Raw genomic sequence first — 16,203 nt, 5'->3', positions numbered from 1 at the left:
CCTTGCACTGAGTGTGGGCCAGGGGTGCGCTCTACCAGACTCAGCAGCCCCCCTGCTGGCCCAGGTGCCATCCGTGATTGCTCTAGAGAGACCTGGGGGCTGCCTTGGGTGCAGTTTCTGTTCTAACACTGAGCCACAGAATATGGTGACTTCTTTTCCCTCTGGTGTCTCATTTGCTCATTTGATTCCCAGAGAGTCAGAGAATTCTGTTAGTTTAGTGCTGAGAAAAGCACCCCCATCAGGTGTGGTGTGTATATTGAAGGAGGACGGGAATGGGGACCCCAGTGGAGCCTGCCCAGCTGTGCAGACTCTGCCTTTGGGTCTCAGGTGGTAGGAGATGGGTCATGATGGTTTCAACCAGGGGCGGAGGTCTTAGTCCCTGGGGCATTCCTGGGCCCTCATGCACAGGCTTGGAAAAAGATCCCTAGAGGAAGCAGTAGCTGTGTTGCTTCACAGCTGGTTTATTAGCTTGCTTTTCCACACTGGCTCAGGTTCAGGGGCAGGAGGCCTTTCACAGGGAGTCTTAAAACCAAATGAGCATTGCCAGTGAAAGGCTGTGCTGCCGCCCGGGGAAAGTGCCTTATGGCTAAGCCCAGAGCCGGCTGGGGGCAAGACAGGGTGATCTGAGGACCCGCCTCCCTGAAGAGGGAAAGGGCGTGACCCACCCTGGGCCTGCAGTTTCTCCAGTGGAGTCGTTCTGGAGACTGGGAGAGGATGGGCCCTAGGGGTGAGGGACGAGGGAGGGTGACTGTTGGAAGGCAGAAGGAAGTGACAGTGGTCCCTCTGCACAGCAGTGACAGAGGCATTGAGCCCAGGAGGCATTCACACACCCTGGCTCTGCAGGACCTCCAGGATGGCACGGAGAATGGCCGCGGCTGCCACTGCCCCGGGGTCTGGCTGATCCAGCCGCGCAGAGCTGATGTAACTGGCTCTTCCGGCTCCAGCTTCCATATCCTTGGTGGCCTCGGCTGCAGCTTCTGCACTCTGAGGGGTGGGGGTGTGGGAGCAGGTTCAAGGACGAGCCCCTAGGCCTCCTTCCTGCCATAGATGCTGGACCCTCCTGTTCCAGCTCTGCCAGCACCCACTGTAGTGTCACCAGTGTGGAGAAGTCACCTCCCACCTGTCTCTAGCAGAGCAAGGGGCCACCACTTACTGAGGGCCTGCTATGTCCCAGACACTGCTGGGGTACTACCTATCTCTCCAGCCTCACCAGGACCCTCTGAGACAGGCACTCGGCCCCATTTCTGGAGGAGGAAACGAGGTACAGGAAGGATAGTAACTTGATAGCTCAAGGTCACATGGAGATGGGAGCCTGGTGGCTCCAAGCCTGTCTCCCCGGGTGGCTGGGCCCAGCCTCACTCACCTTGACCGCTTTGGTCAGGATTTGGAACAGATCAGCCCCTGGGCTCTTCCAGGCTTGGAGCTCCTGTCCTGCTGCCCACAGCGAATCCAGCTGGACAAGGGGAGGGAGAGGGGGCTGAGCACAGGCCCTGCCACTGAGGCTGGCCTGCAGGGCTTCCACATGTAAAAGGAAGAAGGGCTGAGCTGAATACACACCATGGTCCTGTCCCCTGGGGCAGCCTTTCCGTACCTGGCAGGGGAAGAGAAAGATGAAGCTCACTGTAGGGAATCACTCTGGGGGTGGGGACAGGGCCTGGCTGAGAGCAGGTGACATCAACCGCCTCCCCCGGCCCACCCCTGTCTAAGGCACAGGGCTCTGGCTCACTTCTGCATGGCCTCCAGGCCGGCATCCATGGCAGCAGACCAGGCTGGAAGGTCGGTCTTGGCCTTGAGTGGCTGGGCCGCCGCAGTCAGGAAGAGGCCATAGAGCTGGCGAGGACCAGAATGCTTAGCACGTGGGCTGGCCTGGGCCGCAGCCAAGCCAGGACCCCTCCACGGCAGCCCTCTGGCCCCAGGGGCTGCGAGCACTCACCGCCCCAGATGAGCCCCCCATCTTCTCCAGTAGCAGGAGGGACAATTTGGAGAGCAGCTGGGCAGGGCTGGCAGGGGGTGGACCCTCCTTCAGCCACCCCTGGATCGCTGCAGGCAGAGAGAGATGGTGAGGAATTCAGAGACCCTCCACCCCATCCACGTGGACCCCAACCAAGTACCCAGGCCTCACTGCCAGGCAGGAGGAACCAACAGGAAGAGATGCCCAAGGCTCCCCTTTCTACATCCCACGTGCCGTCTGCAGAGGGGTGGGAAACAGTGACGGGCCCTCAGCAGTCACCTAGCAGGCGAGGTCTGCCCTGGCACCTGCACCTGACATCCCATACCTTGCTTCCCTGCTCCATTTTTTCCCCTGAGCCCTTTCCACTACTACCCTGTATGTTTTTCTGATTTACTTTGTTTGTGGTTTGTCTCCCCACCAGAACATAAGCCACAAGAGCAGTGATTTTTATCTGCTTTGCTCACTACTGTATCCAGAGAGTCGAGAGCAGTGCCTGGCCCTGTGGTAGGCGCTAAATAAGTTTTTCTTGGCTGAATGATGCTGGATAATTAAGAGCTTTTCACTCACTAGGTTTGGTGACGGACCCTGCTTGTCAGAATAAAAGCTGGCAACCCATGTCAGCCCTCCAAATGTTTTTGAAATTGTTCTGGTTCATGAAATGCCAACCAATGTGCCACACCAGCCCCTCTCCTGATCCCAGAGGGTCCTGGCACTGACCTCTGGCCGCGCGGCTGTGGGTGGTGCCACAGTCCCCGTCGCCGGCAGCACGATCCAGGGCATTCAGATGTTCCTCCAGGCCCAGGAGGGCGGCGCACACCCGCTCCAGCACAAGCGCCATCTGCTTTGAGGCTAAGCCTGGAGAAGGAGGACAGTGGGGGAAGAGGCCCGCCTGGCCCGAACTTGACCAGTGTGGGAGCTGTGGGTATCAGGGCTCGCATATACCCCACTGCACACCCTGCCCCCTTCAGGGATCAAGCCAAAGCCCTGGGCCGCCCTCCCCAACAGCAGGGCCTGGTACCTCCTGCAGCAGTGGACTCAGGGACCTCCAGGGGCTCCGTGGGGGCTGCCCGGCTCCGCTTCCGCCCAGTCACGGGGACCTTGGCCACGTTAGGCCAGGCTGATGCGGAGGTTTCAGCATCTAGGGACAGCAGGATGACTCTCTTAGAAAGGGGTCGGCTGGCCAGGGATCAAGTGGGGCCTGGACCCCTCACCTGGTGGTCTGATTCCTTCCACCTCAACAAGCAAGTACTGAGTGCCTACTGTGTACTTAGTATTTGCCAGAGGGAGGCCAGAGGGAAAGGGGGGCGGTTCCTGCGGAGGATCCTAATACCAACTCCTCTACTGACACCTGAGAACTAGAGAAGCCAGAAAGAGCCTCTCCACAGGTTCCTGATTGTCGTGGTCAGCCCTGATGGGGTCTCTCCAAGTCCCCCTGGTTCCTTCCAGCTACAAGGAGCCCTGGCTCGGATGACCTCAGCTTCCGGGTCTCACCTATCAGCTTCAGAAGGGGCTCATCCACCAGCAGAAGGGTGAGAGAAATGCCAGGCATCTCCAGGGCTGACATGAAGGTGCCCACCAGGGCACGGGCAATCTTCACCCCGCGGCCCTCTGCAATACAAGAGCAGGGAGGCCTGTGAGGGACGGAGGGAAGGCTGGGCACTGCCCCCCAGGGCATCAGAGAAAGCAGCAGAATGAGAGGAAAACAAGGACTTGGGAAGCTGGGCCTGAGGTCAGCAGGGAGATGGCCAGACTTCCTCAGGACATCTCGCAACAATGCCCCGAACTACCACCTTCCCTGGCCGTGTCCCTTGTATAGGGACAATTGAGTAATACAGGTCTCATTACTGAGTTCTTACCAGGTGCCAAGCACTGTGCTAAGTGTGTTATGTGCATTGAATCTCATTTAATCCTTGCAACAACCCTGTAAGGCAGGTACTATTATTACCTCCCTTTACACACAAGAAAACAGATGCTCAAGGCACCCAGCAATTAGGTGACAGAGTGACCATCTAAGCCTGGCTCCTCTGACTGCACAGCCCACGCTCTGGGCCATCACAAGATCCTATTTCAGCTGCCTGTCTTATGTGCAGCTTCAAAGCGCTGGAGGGAAGACGCTCCAGGGGTTGGGAGGTCCCCTTCCAGCGTGCGGCTCACCCAGAGAGCGGACAGCAGCGTCAGCTATGATGCCCACTTCCAGGAATGACAGGCCACCCAGGTTGTTGACCATCAGCACCACTGAGGAGCCTGTGGGCAGACACGACAGCCCTGGTGAGACTCTCTGGGACCCCTGCCCAGAAGAGGAGACAGGGCTGGGAGACAGACAGCAGGACAGCCCCTCACCAGACTGCACAGGCACGTGGGACGCGTTGGAGGGGTTCGTCATGTGGTCGAGCATGAGCGCCACAATCTCGTCGGCGGCTGCCATCTGTCAGAGGGGACCAGGAGTGAGCTCTGCCAGGGGCCTTGGCCTTGGACCAGGTTGGGCCAGAGAGTCACCTACCTTTATCCGGCGCACGCCAGCTTCTCCGTGGATCCCTGTGGATAGACACGGTCACTGCTGACCCACTCGGGGCCTGGGGATTCACTCGTCGCGTTTTTATCAAGGATTTACTAAGGGCTCGGCATAGGCTACGTGCTGTGTATGTGGGGAGGGGGTGGAAATGGGCAGAATAATGAAAGACACACCAAGCTTATGGCCTGGTGGTGGAGATAACAGAACTTTACTTAACTTTCAACTAGTTAAGTGGCTTTAATAGAGGCAGTCACAGCAAGGCCACAAGAGGCCTCTGCCCACCACTCTGGAAACATCGGGGAGGAAGAGGGACAGCTTTGCAGCTGGAGTGGCCGCTGAAAGGGGCTGTGTTTCGGTAGGGGCAGGGTGACCCGGGAATGGTGTGAGCCAAGGCAAGGAGGTGGGGGGGGCCCTGGGTGGATAGCAAAGCAGGTAGAAATCAGGCAGCTTGGGCCAGAAGGGCCTCGAGTACCCACTTAAACACACTAAGACCACCTAGGTGACAGCTCCGGGCGAGCAGAGGGGACCAAGAACATGGCTCCCAGGGAAAACAGGTGGGCAGAACCCAAGGGACAGGCATGGCTGGGATGGGGTGGCTGTTGCTTACCCAAGCCCAGCTCCAGCTCATCGGCTGAGAGCTCAAAGGTGGGTCTGGAGCCAGGCACGCTGCAGGAGGACAAGCTCACTCCCAGGGTTCCTATGAGAAATGAGGTATGAAAAGGATGACTGCTCTGCTCCTGGCAGCAGGCAAGCAGCAGCGAGGCCTCGGGAGCCCTGCCCAGAGGCAGCCTCTTCTTAGAGACAAGCTGCCAGACTCTTCATCCAGTGATGAAAGAGAAGCTCAGCTCCGGGACCCAAGGGTACCAGTGCCTAGGACATCCCTGGGAGACCTTCCCTCAGCCCCTGGGGAATAACCCATCCATGCCGCAGCTCCTGGTCCCAAGTCGGCCCCCACTTCCCTCCTTCCCACGTCCCAGTCCCTGGGCCACACTCACCCATGGCCTTGGCGACTGCGCTCACCCGCTTTGTGATCTCCTCCAGCCCCACACCTGCCTCAGCCAGGGCACCCGCCACCTGCACCCACACAGAGAGGAGCCCCGAGGGGGAAAGAGTGACTGTAGCACTTGGGGGTGGAAGACCATACCCCCCCACATTGACAATGCACCTGGCAGGAATCTTCAAGAATCCCAGTCTGTTGGAGCCAAAAGGGACTTTACAAATGGAGAAATAGGCCCAGAGAGGGGAGATGACTCGTTCAGTGTCACACAACCTCCTGTGGCCAGTTTCTTGATTCCTGGCGTAGAGTTCTTTCTCCACGGCATGTACACCATGGCTCACTTGACTCGCCCACCCACCCACTTTTTCCTAGCATCTAGTATGTGCTGGAAGGAAACAAAGTGACTAAGTCACAGTCCCTCCCTTGAAGGAACTCTCAGTCTGGGGAGGGCTGGGGAAGCAGACCCACAGAAACTGAATGTTTAATGCGAGGTGGTAAATGCAATGATGGAGTTCATGGTAGGATGTTATGGGACCACTGAGGAGGGGCTCCTAGCCAGCTGGGCACAGTGGGAGGGAAAACTTCCCAGATGGGGAGATGTCAGCACTGGGCCCCTATGGAATAGCAGGAGTTGGCCAGGCCAAAGGGGGCTGGACAGGGAAGGACTTTCAAGGCCAAAGACAGAGCATCACCAAGGCCCCCGAGGTGAGCCACAGCCCGCATGCAGGGAACTGTGTTCAAGGAGCAGAAGAGGATGATGGGGAAGATGGGAGATGAACCTGGAAAGTCAGGGAGGAGGGGCAAGAGTGTGGAGGGCACCTGACCAAGGAGCCTGGGTTGACTCTAGGACCCCAAAAGGGCTTTTGGCAGGAGAACAAGTTGGTCAGATAAACAACTGCAAAAGACACCTGGGGTGGTGTGGGGAGCAGACTGGAGGCGGGCAGGAAGCAGGCAGGGGAGCGCAGTGAGGAGGCGGCTGCAGCCCCCTGGGCCCGGAGCGGATGAGCACTGAACCAAGGCTGGGACAGGAAGGGCAGGCGGAGGTGTGCGTCTGGGCATTTGGGAGCAGGACCACCACGTCAGGGCAGCTGGCTGGGTGGGGCAAGGGGAGGGAAGGGATGGGAGAAAGCCTGGATTCTGGGCTTAGACAGTGGGGGAAGGTGGGGCCTTCCTGGATCAGGGAGCACCGGGGAAGGAGGGGCTTCCAGTGGTGGGCTGGCTGGAAAGGTCCAGCCACCAGTGCTGCCGGAGAGAGCAGGCTGGGAGGGGCGGGCCAGTCTATGTCTGTGTCCTGGTGGGAATCTCACCTTGTGTATGAGCACTGTGCCGCAGAGCCCCCGCCTGCCTGCCTTCTTCAGGACGGTGAAGGCGCTGTCGTCCCCGATGACCACCATCTCCACAGGGATGCCCTCAGCCTGGGCCTGCTCCCGGGCCAGGCCGAAGTTGAGCCGATCCCCCGTGTAGTTCTTCACGATGAGGAGAGTCCCCACTGCAGGAGCAGCCGGCAGGGCCCCGTCAGTGCCTGCCCTCCACACAGCAGCCCCTCCTGCATGCCAGGCTTACCTGTGCCCGCCTGGGCCACTGCCCTGATGGCCGCCAAGATGCTGCCCACTGCCGGGGAGGTGAACACTGCTCCCGCGATGACCCCTGTCAGCATCCCCTTTCCTATGAAACCTGGAGACGGGGGGGGGGGGGGGGGCGGGGAGAGGATGCTGGGTGGGGACCTGTGCCTGGGCTTCCTGGTTTGGCGAGCCCTACTGTGCACTTGGCACTGGAAGAGCACCTGAGTCGCTCTCCGGAGATCTTCACTCAGGAGCCATCTCCTTGGAGAGGCCTTCCTTGACCCCCCAACTGAAGCACTCAGCCACCCCATCCCCAGTGGCTCGCTGTTCCTTTACCCTGCTCTCTCGTCTCCACTGCCTCACTTCCATGACTGGGATGCTCTCATTCACTTCTGTGTTTCCCTGGTTACCGTTTGTCTCCTCAAAGGAGAAGGAAGCTTCAGGAGGGCAGGTACCTTGTCTGTCTGGTTCCCTGCCGCCTCCCAAGTGCCCAGCCCAGGGCCAGGCACATAGTGGGGGCTCACTAATGTTTGCTGAATGGATGGATGGATGGATTTGCTGAAGGGAGACAGGAAAGGGACAAAGGATGAAAATCCTGGTCCCTGCCCCCGGGGAGCTCTCAGGGCGAGCCCCCATGTCTGGCACCGAATAGGGAACAATCCAGGACTGTCCATGTTGCATGTGAAAGTACAGGGTGGGAATTCAGCAGAGGGAGATTGCTCTAGGCTGGAAGAATCAGGATGGCTTCCTGGATGGGGGGAAGGGTCAGCTGGGCCTGGAAGGCCAGGAAGATGCACAGAATCACTGACTCTCAGAACTGGAAGGGCCAGAGAGACAAATCTGGCTCAACCTCATGCTTTTATAGATGTAGAGGCTGAGGCCCAGAGAGAGGCCGTGACTGGCCCCAGATCTCAGCCTGAGGGAGCGGGAGAGCGGGAACCAGGACCCAGTGGGGCTCTGTCCTCAACCTCCTACCAGCACTGAGGGTCTCCCAGGGGTCCCCGTCCACTCTTCCCAGCACCCACCCCCTGCCTCTAGGCCGGAGTACTCACCAGCGTGTGCAGGCTCATGGCCGGAGCCCCCACCTGACAGCAATGCCACCCGGCCCTTGAGGCTGTCCAGGTCAGAACGGAGGGCCACGCGGTGGCCCTGCAGGAGCTGCAGGTTGGGGTCACAGGCCACCAGGCCAGCAAGGGCATCATCGGCACAGCCTGCCACGGAGTTCAGCAGCTTCTTGGAGGTCTGCAGGAGAAGAGTGAGGAGGATGTTCCAGGTGTGGTTGGTGGGGACATCCCCATCCTGCCCATCCACATTGCTATGGCCAAGACCCCTCGCCCACACCCACCCAGGAACTCCAGGGACACAGCAGTTGGAGCAGGAACTCTAGGGGTACACAGAATTGGGCGTGATTTAATCAGGTGGATGTTTCTATGAGTTCTCTTCTTAATTTGTGACTTTTTATTCAGTGCTTAATTTATGAAGTGTTTTGGACTATGGCTTAAATTTGTCCTGAGAAATGGCTTCAATACAAAGAAAATGGGGGAACTGAAGCCCTGAACATAAAAAGATTTAATAAAGTTGGGGCCCAACAGCCTTCTTCTGCCAAAGGAGGAGACGCTCCTGTGCCAGGGGGAAGGGGCCAGAAGGGCCCCACACCCATCTGCTGTTCCAGCTGGGCCTTTGGTGCTGGGCAAACAGCACTTCCTGAGCCTCCAGGCCTTCCAGGCCCAGAGCTGGGCACTGCGTGTAAAGAGAGAACAGAATGCTGGTCCTGCCTTCCTTGGAAATGCAGAGATCGTTTCCACAAGACGAATGCACATGCGCCACGGGGGCACAGAGGAGGGGACCTCAGCCTCCTTAGTGCATCCTGGAAGTCCTTGTGAAGGATAGATAGAAGTTAGGTAAGTGAGAGGGAGTGAGGGGCATGGTCGGGGGTGGTTGGGGAGAGGGAGGAATTCCAGGCAGAGGAAGATTATATGCCCAGGTCTAGAGCTATGAAATAGCATGGTGGCCAGGCCAGGGAACAAGTGAGAACAACGTGAGTGATCAGGGACCAGCAAGGAGAGGTGGGCAGCGCCTCACAAGCAGAAGGGGGAACCTGGCCATGGGGAACCTCAGGTGCCAGGGTCATGGACAGGATGGCCTGAGAGCTACGGTCACGGGGACTTGGGCTCAAATCCCAAGTCTGCCTCCTACCAGCCGTGAGAACTCAGGGAAGACAGCTCGCTGTTCTGAGCTTCAAGTTTTTCTCTGCAAAATGGGGATTTAATAGACTAGAGTAGATGCTTGTTATATAGTAAAAGTTGAATGAAAGCAAGCTGCTCTCTTCTTAAACAGGCTCTGAAAAGCTGGACTAGCTGAATGAAGTTTGGGGTGTGCTCCAGCCTTTGTCCCAGAGAGACTGAGACTGGGGCCCAATGGGGACCCAGAGGGCTGGGCTCCCAGCGCCGCCTGGTGGCCCAGGGGCAGCCTGCAGCTGAGTCATTTCCTGAGACTCCTTCCCCAAGCCTGCAGGCACCCTGTTCCTTTGTGCAAACTTTGCCCTTCCTTGGGTTTGGCAAGGGCCAGAGCCCAGCCACCTGCTTCAGGACAAGGAGAACAGCGCAGGTCAGAAGAGAGGGAGCAGAATAAGACTGCCTCTGTTTCCCCAAGCAGTGACTGGGAGGCAGGCACAGGTCTAAATGCTTTTGAGCACATCTCGTTAATCTTCCCAACAACCCTATGGAGGAAAGATAAACCTGGTGAGGAAACTGAGGCACAGTTAAATAACTGCCTAAAGTGACACAGCCAGCGAGTGTCCAGGTCTGCCTGGCTCCAAAGCTGGTTCCATTTGGCCATATGCTGGTCTCCCCAGGGGCTGAAGGAGGGCTGGGGGTGGCAGAGGACTTGCCCTAAGAAGTACCCCGGCTCGTGCCCTCAGAGCCCACCAGGGACTGGAATATGCAATGAAGTCATGAGTTGGTCTCAAATTCAAGCCCAGCCTCTAGCACCACCATCCTCCAAGAACGTGCCCCCTCACCATCCCTGACAGTCAGTTGCGTCTGGGATTTGCAACTATTTCCAAACCAGAGCCAGAGGTTTCCCAGTGGCCAAGGGGATGGAAAAGGAAAGGAAGTCGAATACGCGCTGTGCAAGGACTCCAGCCTGATCAACATCTCACAGCCACTTGGTGGCAGCCCTTAATCTGCTTCATATTTCAGATGAGGAAAAAGAGGCTCAGAGAGGTCAAGTCTTCTCTAAAAGGTCACAGAGCTGGTCAGCGGCAGGCTGAAATTTGAACCCAGGTCTGCCCAAGTCCTGCTTTGGTTCAGATCAGTTCTAGAGTGGGCCTGGAGCAATGCCCAGGGGCATGCCGAGCCTACTGTGGTACAGATGCCACCTCTGGGACAGCCCACACATGCCCCATGCTCAGGAAACAGGCACCAGGTCCTTCTTCATGGCTCCTTCTGTCACTGATACAGTGTTGATTACAGTAGGTAACTGTTAACGTTCTAATCTGAATGCATGACCCAGACCAGGGGTAGATGGGCCCTGGAGGGACACCGAGGCTGCAGCCCAGGCCTGGCTGGGACCAGCTGGGAAATGGAGAGAAGCAGAGATCGGCCTCTGAGAGAGAGGATGACCCTCTCTCTTAACCTCTCTGAACCTCAGGAGGCAGCAGCATCTCTTGGTCAGGGTGCAAGGAACTCTGGCATACCCAGGGCTGGCACCCCAATGCTCCAAGACCACAGTGCCCTTCCCCTGCCCTGGCCCTTGTGGGACTCACCATGGTGGGAGGCTCTGAAGCAAGCTGAGTTCACACCTTTGCACCGAGCTGCCGGAGGACGGGCACTCCTGTGGGTGCTTCCCAGGTCTGGGCACAGTGAAGGTGGCAGCGAAACCTGCAGGAGGAGTAACAGTACAAGCTGCTGAAGGCACTTGCAGCCTACTGACACAGTCACGCTTCCAGGGCCCTTGTAATCAGGGAGCTGCCCCAGACTTTGATCCAAGTCCAAACTCTAGTACGTGGGCTGGGGATGGAGAAGAGTGTGGGGCTGACCAAGGGTCACGCCTTCACTTGGCTGTCAGAAGACAGATCGATCCATGTCAGCCACAGGGCTGCCTTTATGCCCAGGAGCAGCACCCACCTTATCACCAGGGGGCAAAGTTACTCAGAGTCTCTTTTCATGGGCATCATATGCAGTGAATAAGCACACTCGCTCTTGGTGTTGGCACCACACCAGGAGGGAGGCAGCTGAGTCTGTGACCCCATCTTCTGGGAAACTGACTCAGAGAGCTCTAGTGACTTGTCCAAGATCATAATGGTAAGAGCTAGGACTCAAACCCACATCTCATCTTTCCAGAAAGCCCATGTTCTTCCTACTGATAATTCACTGCTTCCAAAGGCAGGCAGAGAGTCCCTGGTGTGGGAAGTGACACACGTAATCCACTGTGACATTTGAACTCCCCTCAATTCATCAGAGGTGTCTTGGGCTCATTGTGTCTGCAATGGAAAGAATCCACACCATCTCTGCACCTACCTCTGCCTCTGCCTTACTAGGGAAACCAATTCCCCTGAGCCTCAACTTTCTCATCTGTAAAATGGGGGCTGCCTTCTCCGAGGCATTCAGCAGGTGCTCCCAGCCACGTGGTTCTCCTCCCACTCCCTGCACAGCCTGTCTGCCGTGGAGTGGCCTGGAAGGTGCAGGACTAACTGACTGCTTTCCTGGGTTGCTAAGTTCTCAGTGGGGAAATTCTTTCGTGTTTGAGATCAGAATTTGTACAGCCATCAGGGCACGAATAACGCTGGGCAAGTGGCCTGGAGGGCCCTTCGAAGTCTGAAGAATAAAACACAAAGGGGAGAAGTGAGCGTCCTGGCGCCCCCCCAGGTGAGGCGGGCTGTTCGGTCATCCTAGGAGGAGGTGAGGGTACCGGCGAGGTCTGGAGGAACTGGAGGGCTCCGGGGAGGGAGGAATGGATCCTGGCTCTAGTCCGGGAGATGCACAAATTGCTGTCACCTCCCTCCCCTCTCTAGGCCTCTGCCGTCCTTCCGTTTTCCAAAAGGGGAATAGCCCCGAGGGCTCCCGGTGCAACAGAACGAGGAGCGGACCGGGTCCGGGAAACGAGGAGGGGCGCGCACGCGAGCGAGGGTCGGCACGCCTCCCCCACCCACCCATGCCCGCATCAGCCACCTCGCGAGCCGCCGCAGCTTCCCGAGGACCCCCGACGGCACGCCCTCATCCGGGTACCCCGGGCTCTGGCGGCAAGAGGCGGGGCCTCCTTTGGTTGGCCGCCTCGGGCGCCGTGAGTCCTCCGAGAGGCCAGGTGAGGCCGTCCCGTGATGCCCCGCGCCCCGGCCGCTCTGGCCTGCAACGTGTCTCTGGGGCGGAGGCAGCGGCGGTGGAGTTCGCGGCGGGCGGGTGGGGGCCGCCAGTCTCTCCAGTCGTGTCTGTCTCTCTGTGGCAGCGCTCGAGTCCCGACGGGCCGCCTCAGGTCTCGACATGTCGTACAACTACGTGGTAACGGCACAGAAGCCCACTGCCGTGAACGGCTGCGTGACCGGTGAGACCGCCCGCGCAGGGGCCCCCGGCGAGGGCGGGAGTTAGGGGGGACCGAGGCCTAGGGAGGCCGGCGGCCCGGGGGGCGGCCGGGCGGAATCGGGCCCGGGGGATGGAAGGCGCTGGCGGCCCAGGAAGCGCCCCCAGCGCACGACTCAGCACGCGCCTTTGGGGCAGTGCACGCCGCGTTTGAGGGTCCCCTTTCATCCGGGGAGGTCACTTGGCCTCGAGGACAGGGACGGGCCCAGTGGGACAGAGGGCGAAGGGTGAGTTGATTATGCAGTGTTGCTTGGGCCCCCAGATTGGCCTCGTGGGGGTCAGGGGAAGCGGTGGTGGTGATGGCGACTTTGGGGTCAGAATTTTCATGCAGGGGAGCCTGGGGGGCGCAGGAGGTGGAGGGATGTGAAGAATGTCCGCGCTCCCCCGAAGGAGTCCAGTCCTCTTTGCCTGGGGCTGTTGTTTACACAACGGAACTGCTGGAGAGAGGGTTTGGATGGCCCAGCCCAGTGCTGGGTTTGCCTTGTTGACTGTGCAAGAATTGTTAAGGGCACAGACGTCCAGAACCCCGGAATAACCATCTTGAACCCCGTTCTCAGCAGAATGTGAAGACCTGAAACTTGTGTGTTTACATAAATCCTAATCACGATTCCTAAACGAAACTCTGTTGTTCTGGAGAGTTGGAGGCGGTGAAAGAGTGTGGACCGCCCGCGGGGGTATTGGTAGACTGCTGGGGGGGCAAGAGGTGTGGATGAAACTGTTTAAGTGCAAAGCTCGGAGAATTTTCTTCTTTTGAGCCCGTCTGTTTGGTGAAGATTTTGTGAGAATTTACATAAGGGCGGAATAGAGATGAATGCTTTCTCTAGCACCTCTTAATCGGAGGTTAAGTCTACCACTGCAATAGAAAAAGTAAAATTTGAGGGCGCAGAGCCATCTGAAGGGTTTTCACAGTCATTGTCAGTTGAAGGACGTGCTGCTCTTAGGCCCAGTCCAGTTTTGTTAGTCTGATGAGGGAAGTAGCTTTCTTGAGTGGATGAAGCAAGACTGATGCGCTGGGTTTGGCAAGAAGGGAGTGAGTGGAGGGAACCAGGGAAGTACGTGGAGTAGATGAGAATTCTGCAGCTGTTATGTAGACGTGACGGGGTTATTTAGATGCTGCTCTGGCTTCAGAAGTGAGAGGATGTGTTCTTTCAGGACACTTTACTTCAGCTGAAGACCTGAACCTGTTGATTGCCAAAAACACGAGGTTAGAGATCTATGTGGTCACCGCCGAGGGGCTTCGGCCCGTCAAAGAGGTGGGCATGTATGGGAAGATTGCTGTCATGGAGCTTTTCCGGCCCAAGGTAAGTAAGTGCTCAGGGTTGGGCCCGGTGACAGGAACGGTTGTTGATGATTTTGCGTTGTTTTGGGATGGGTGGAATAAGGCTTAGGAGAGAAACTCTTCTTCTTTTGAATGGCAGGTTTCAATTTTTATTTTTCTTGAACAAGCTTCCTGGAAATAGAAAGAGAGGTAAATTATGGGAAAATTGATCAAGGTGACTTCTTTAGAAGGGGAAATTAAAGCAGTTTGAAATGTGGGTCATCATAGGGATTCAGAGAGTAGGTCCTAGAGTAGGGCAGTCCTGGCCTCATTCCTAACCTTTCAGAGCCTTATTTCCCATCTGCAAAATGGGGATACCAGTAATAACCCAATAACCCAGTATAACCCAATCCCCTGGGTCATTGTGAAGACTGAATGATTTAATAACACAGACCCTATTATATAGCAAGCATTCACTGTTATGTTAACAATTGTCATATTATTATCATCATCATTACTGTAGTTCAAGTGTTATCATCCAGAAAGCCACTACATTGTCTCATTATATCTTAACAGAATCTGACAAGAAAGCATTGGGTTCCAAATTTTAATTATAACCCTTCGAACAAAGTACTTTTTTGGGGTCTGTGCTAATAAGTAACTAAGACTTTGTCGATCTATTTTAACTTCCATTGTCGTTCACATTTTTTTCTCTCTTTCTCCAAATACTTGGAGAGGATTAGAGAAGGCATTACATTCATCTTCCAGAATATGAATGGAATGATTGAGATTAGCTTGAGATGGAAATAGATGAGGACATAGTATGCAGAGCAGAGAGATGGAGATTGAGAAAGTGAGGACTGGTGTTTACCAGCTTCAGTTCTGGCCTTTAGTACATACCCTGAGGGCGTGTGTGTACCTAATGTGTGTTTCACCCTCACCCTGGATTTTCTCTTCAGGGAGAAAAGAAAGTTCTTAAAGAACTGAGCATGCTTAAAGAACAATGTTTAAAGACTGGGCAGGTATTCTTGTTTTAAAAGAATGTGTTCTGAAAGCCTAATATTGGTTTCCAGGGGGAGAGCAAAGACCTCCTGTTTATCCTGACAGCTAAGTACAATGCCTGCATCCTGGAGTATAAGCAGAGTGGCGAGAGCATTGACATCATAACGCGAGCCCATGGCAATGTCCAGGTGAGGTCGCTGCTTCAGGCTGATGACAGTTTTCCAGGTAGAGCTGACGTGATTCGATGAAGAAAATCAAAGTGCGGGGGGCAGCTCTTTATAGGATCAGAGAAACAAGGAGAAAACACTATGGCTTTGAGCTTTTATGAAGAAAGGACTTCTGTAGTTTACTCAGAGTCCAAGGGACAGGGTAATAATTCATTGAGACTTAGTGTTTGCAAAAAGGCATGCACTGATATTTGGGCTCCCTGGTATGTTAAGTAGATGCCAATTAGTTTTAACTACCACCCCTAAAATCTTCCTGGTAAAGGGGTGCCCAGTGTCCTCTGTTACGCTGGGTGTGGAGGTTCTTCCCTAACCCCCGTTTTGCTTCTCAGGACCGTATCGGCCGCCCTTCAGAGACTGGCATTATTGGCATCATTGACCCTGAGTGCCGGATGATTGGCCTGCGACTCTATGATGGCCTTTTCAAGGTTATTCCCCTAGACCGAGACAATAAAGAGCTCAAGGCCTTTAACATCCGCCTGGAGGAGTTGCATGTCATCGACGTCAAGTTTCTATATGGTTGCCAAGCACCTACCATCTGCTTTGTCTACCAGGTACTAGAGCAGGAGGAGAGAGGGAGAAGCTGTGTGGTTTGGCATAGTAGGAGTCGATTTTTGCTAATCAGAATGTCTGGATTTTGTCGTAGGGTAGGCAGAAGTGTTTAATGTATTTGTCTTGAAATGTCTTGAATGATCTAATTAATATGGGTCAGATTTTGGTTGTGTCTTGAGTGCAGTAGTACTTATTGTGGAGGCAGGAAGCTCTCTGGGGTTTGTGGAGGTTTTAATCCTGAGATTACACTCTGGTTGTGGGCCTTGGAGATTTCATAGGGTGACCCAGTTTATACTTTGTCTTAGTCTCTTACTGGCATGCTAGGGGATTATTAAAACTTAGCTATAGAGAAATGATCTGGACATTGCTTTTACAAGCAAAGAGAAAATGTTTTCGTGATGTCTTATCTCTGTCTTCTAAGAAGAGGTTTATGTTTTGTCCAGTGCTCACTTTGTGGTGACTTGCTGGCTCCTGACTTCTATTTTAGTCTGTGCCTAAAACTTCAGCAGAGCTGATCCTGGGCAGCTGTTCTCTGGGCCAGATCTGTTAAGGGGGGCAGGGTGCAGAAC

General features: G+C 55.8%; 2 protein-coding genes across 2 annotated transcripts in view; one reads left to right on the top strand and one right to left on the bottom strand.

The window, feature by feature from the left end:
- Positions 1–441: 441 nt before the first annotated feature.
- TKFC (triokinase and FMN cyclase) lies at positions 442–12,279 on the bottom strand. The gene is made up of 18 exons (XM_070564066.1): positions 12,194–12,279; positions 10,789–10,903; positions 8,075–8,264; positions 7,024–7,134; positions 6,768–6,949; positions 5,459–5,537; positions 5,071–5,160; positions 4,452–4,486; positions 4,292–4,376; positions 4,106–4,195; positions 3,443–3,559; positions 2,970–3,089; positions 2,669–2,806; positions 1,934–2,040; positions 1,727–1,830; positions 1,558–1,591; positions 1,364–1,453; positions 442–984 (listed from the first exon to the last, which is right to left on the bottom strand). Exons 2-18 carry the CDS (start codon positions 10,789–10,791, stop codon positions 823–825), a joined length of 1,737 nt encoding a protein of 578 aa, XP_070420167.1. The 5' UTR covers positions 10,792–10,903; positions 12,194–12,279; the 3' UTR covers positions 442–822.
- A 55-nt stretch (positions 12,280–12,334) lies between these two features.
- DDB1 (damage specific DNA binding protein 1) overlaps positions 12,335–16,203 on the top strand; it is a 28,930-nt gene continuing 25,061 nt past the window's right edge. The window contains exons 1-4 of the mRNA XM_008539464.2: positions 12,335–12,563; positions 13,751–13,899; positions 14,930–15,046; positions 15,415–15,636. Coding sequence (XP_008537686.1) covers positions 12,503–12,563; positions 13,751–13,899; positions 14,930–15,046; positions 15,415–15,636 — 549 coding nt within the window. The 5' untranslated portion in view covers positions 12,335–12,502. The remainder of the gene's footprint in view (positions 12,564–13,750; positions 13,900–14,929; positions 15,047–15,414; positions 15,637–16,203) is intronic.

The sequence above is a fragment of the Equus przewalskii genome, chromosome 11 (assembly GCF_037783145.1).
Source record: "Equus przewalskii isolate Varuska chromosome 11, EquPr2, whole genome shotgun sequence".
Lineage (NCBI taxonomy): Eukaryota > Metazoa > Chordata > Mammalia > Perissodactyla > Equidae > Equus > Equus przewalskii.
The sequence above is the reverse complement of the archived record's forward strand: the minus strand, read 5'-3'. Positions and strand labels throughout refer to the sequence as shown.

Coding starts and splice junctions, on each gene's coding strand:
- TKFC (XM_070564066.1), bottom strand. Junction 5,538..6,767: donor GCACAGTGCTCATACACAAG/GTGAGATTCCCA, acceptor GTGTGGGTGCAG/GTGGCGGGTGCCCTGGCTGA. Junction 1,831..1,933: donor TGGGGGGCTCATCTGGGGCG/GTGAGTGCTCGC, acceptor GGTCCTCGCCAG/CTCTATGGCCTCTTCCTGAC.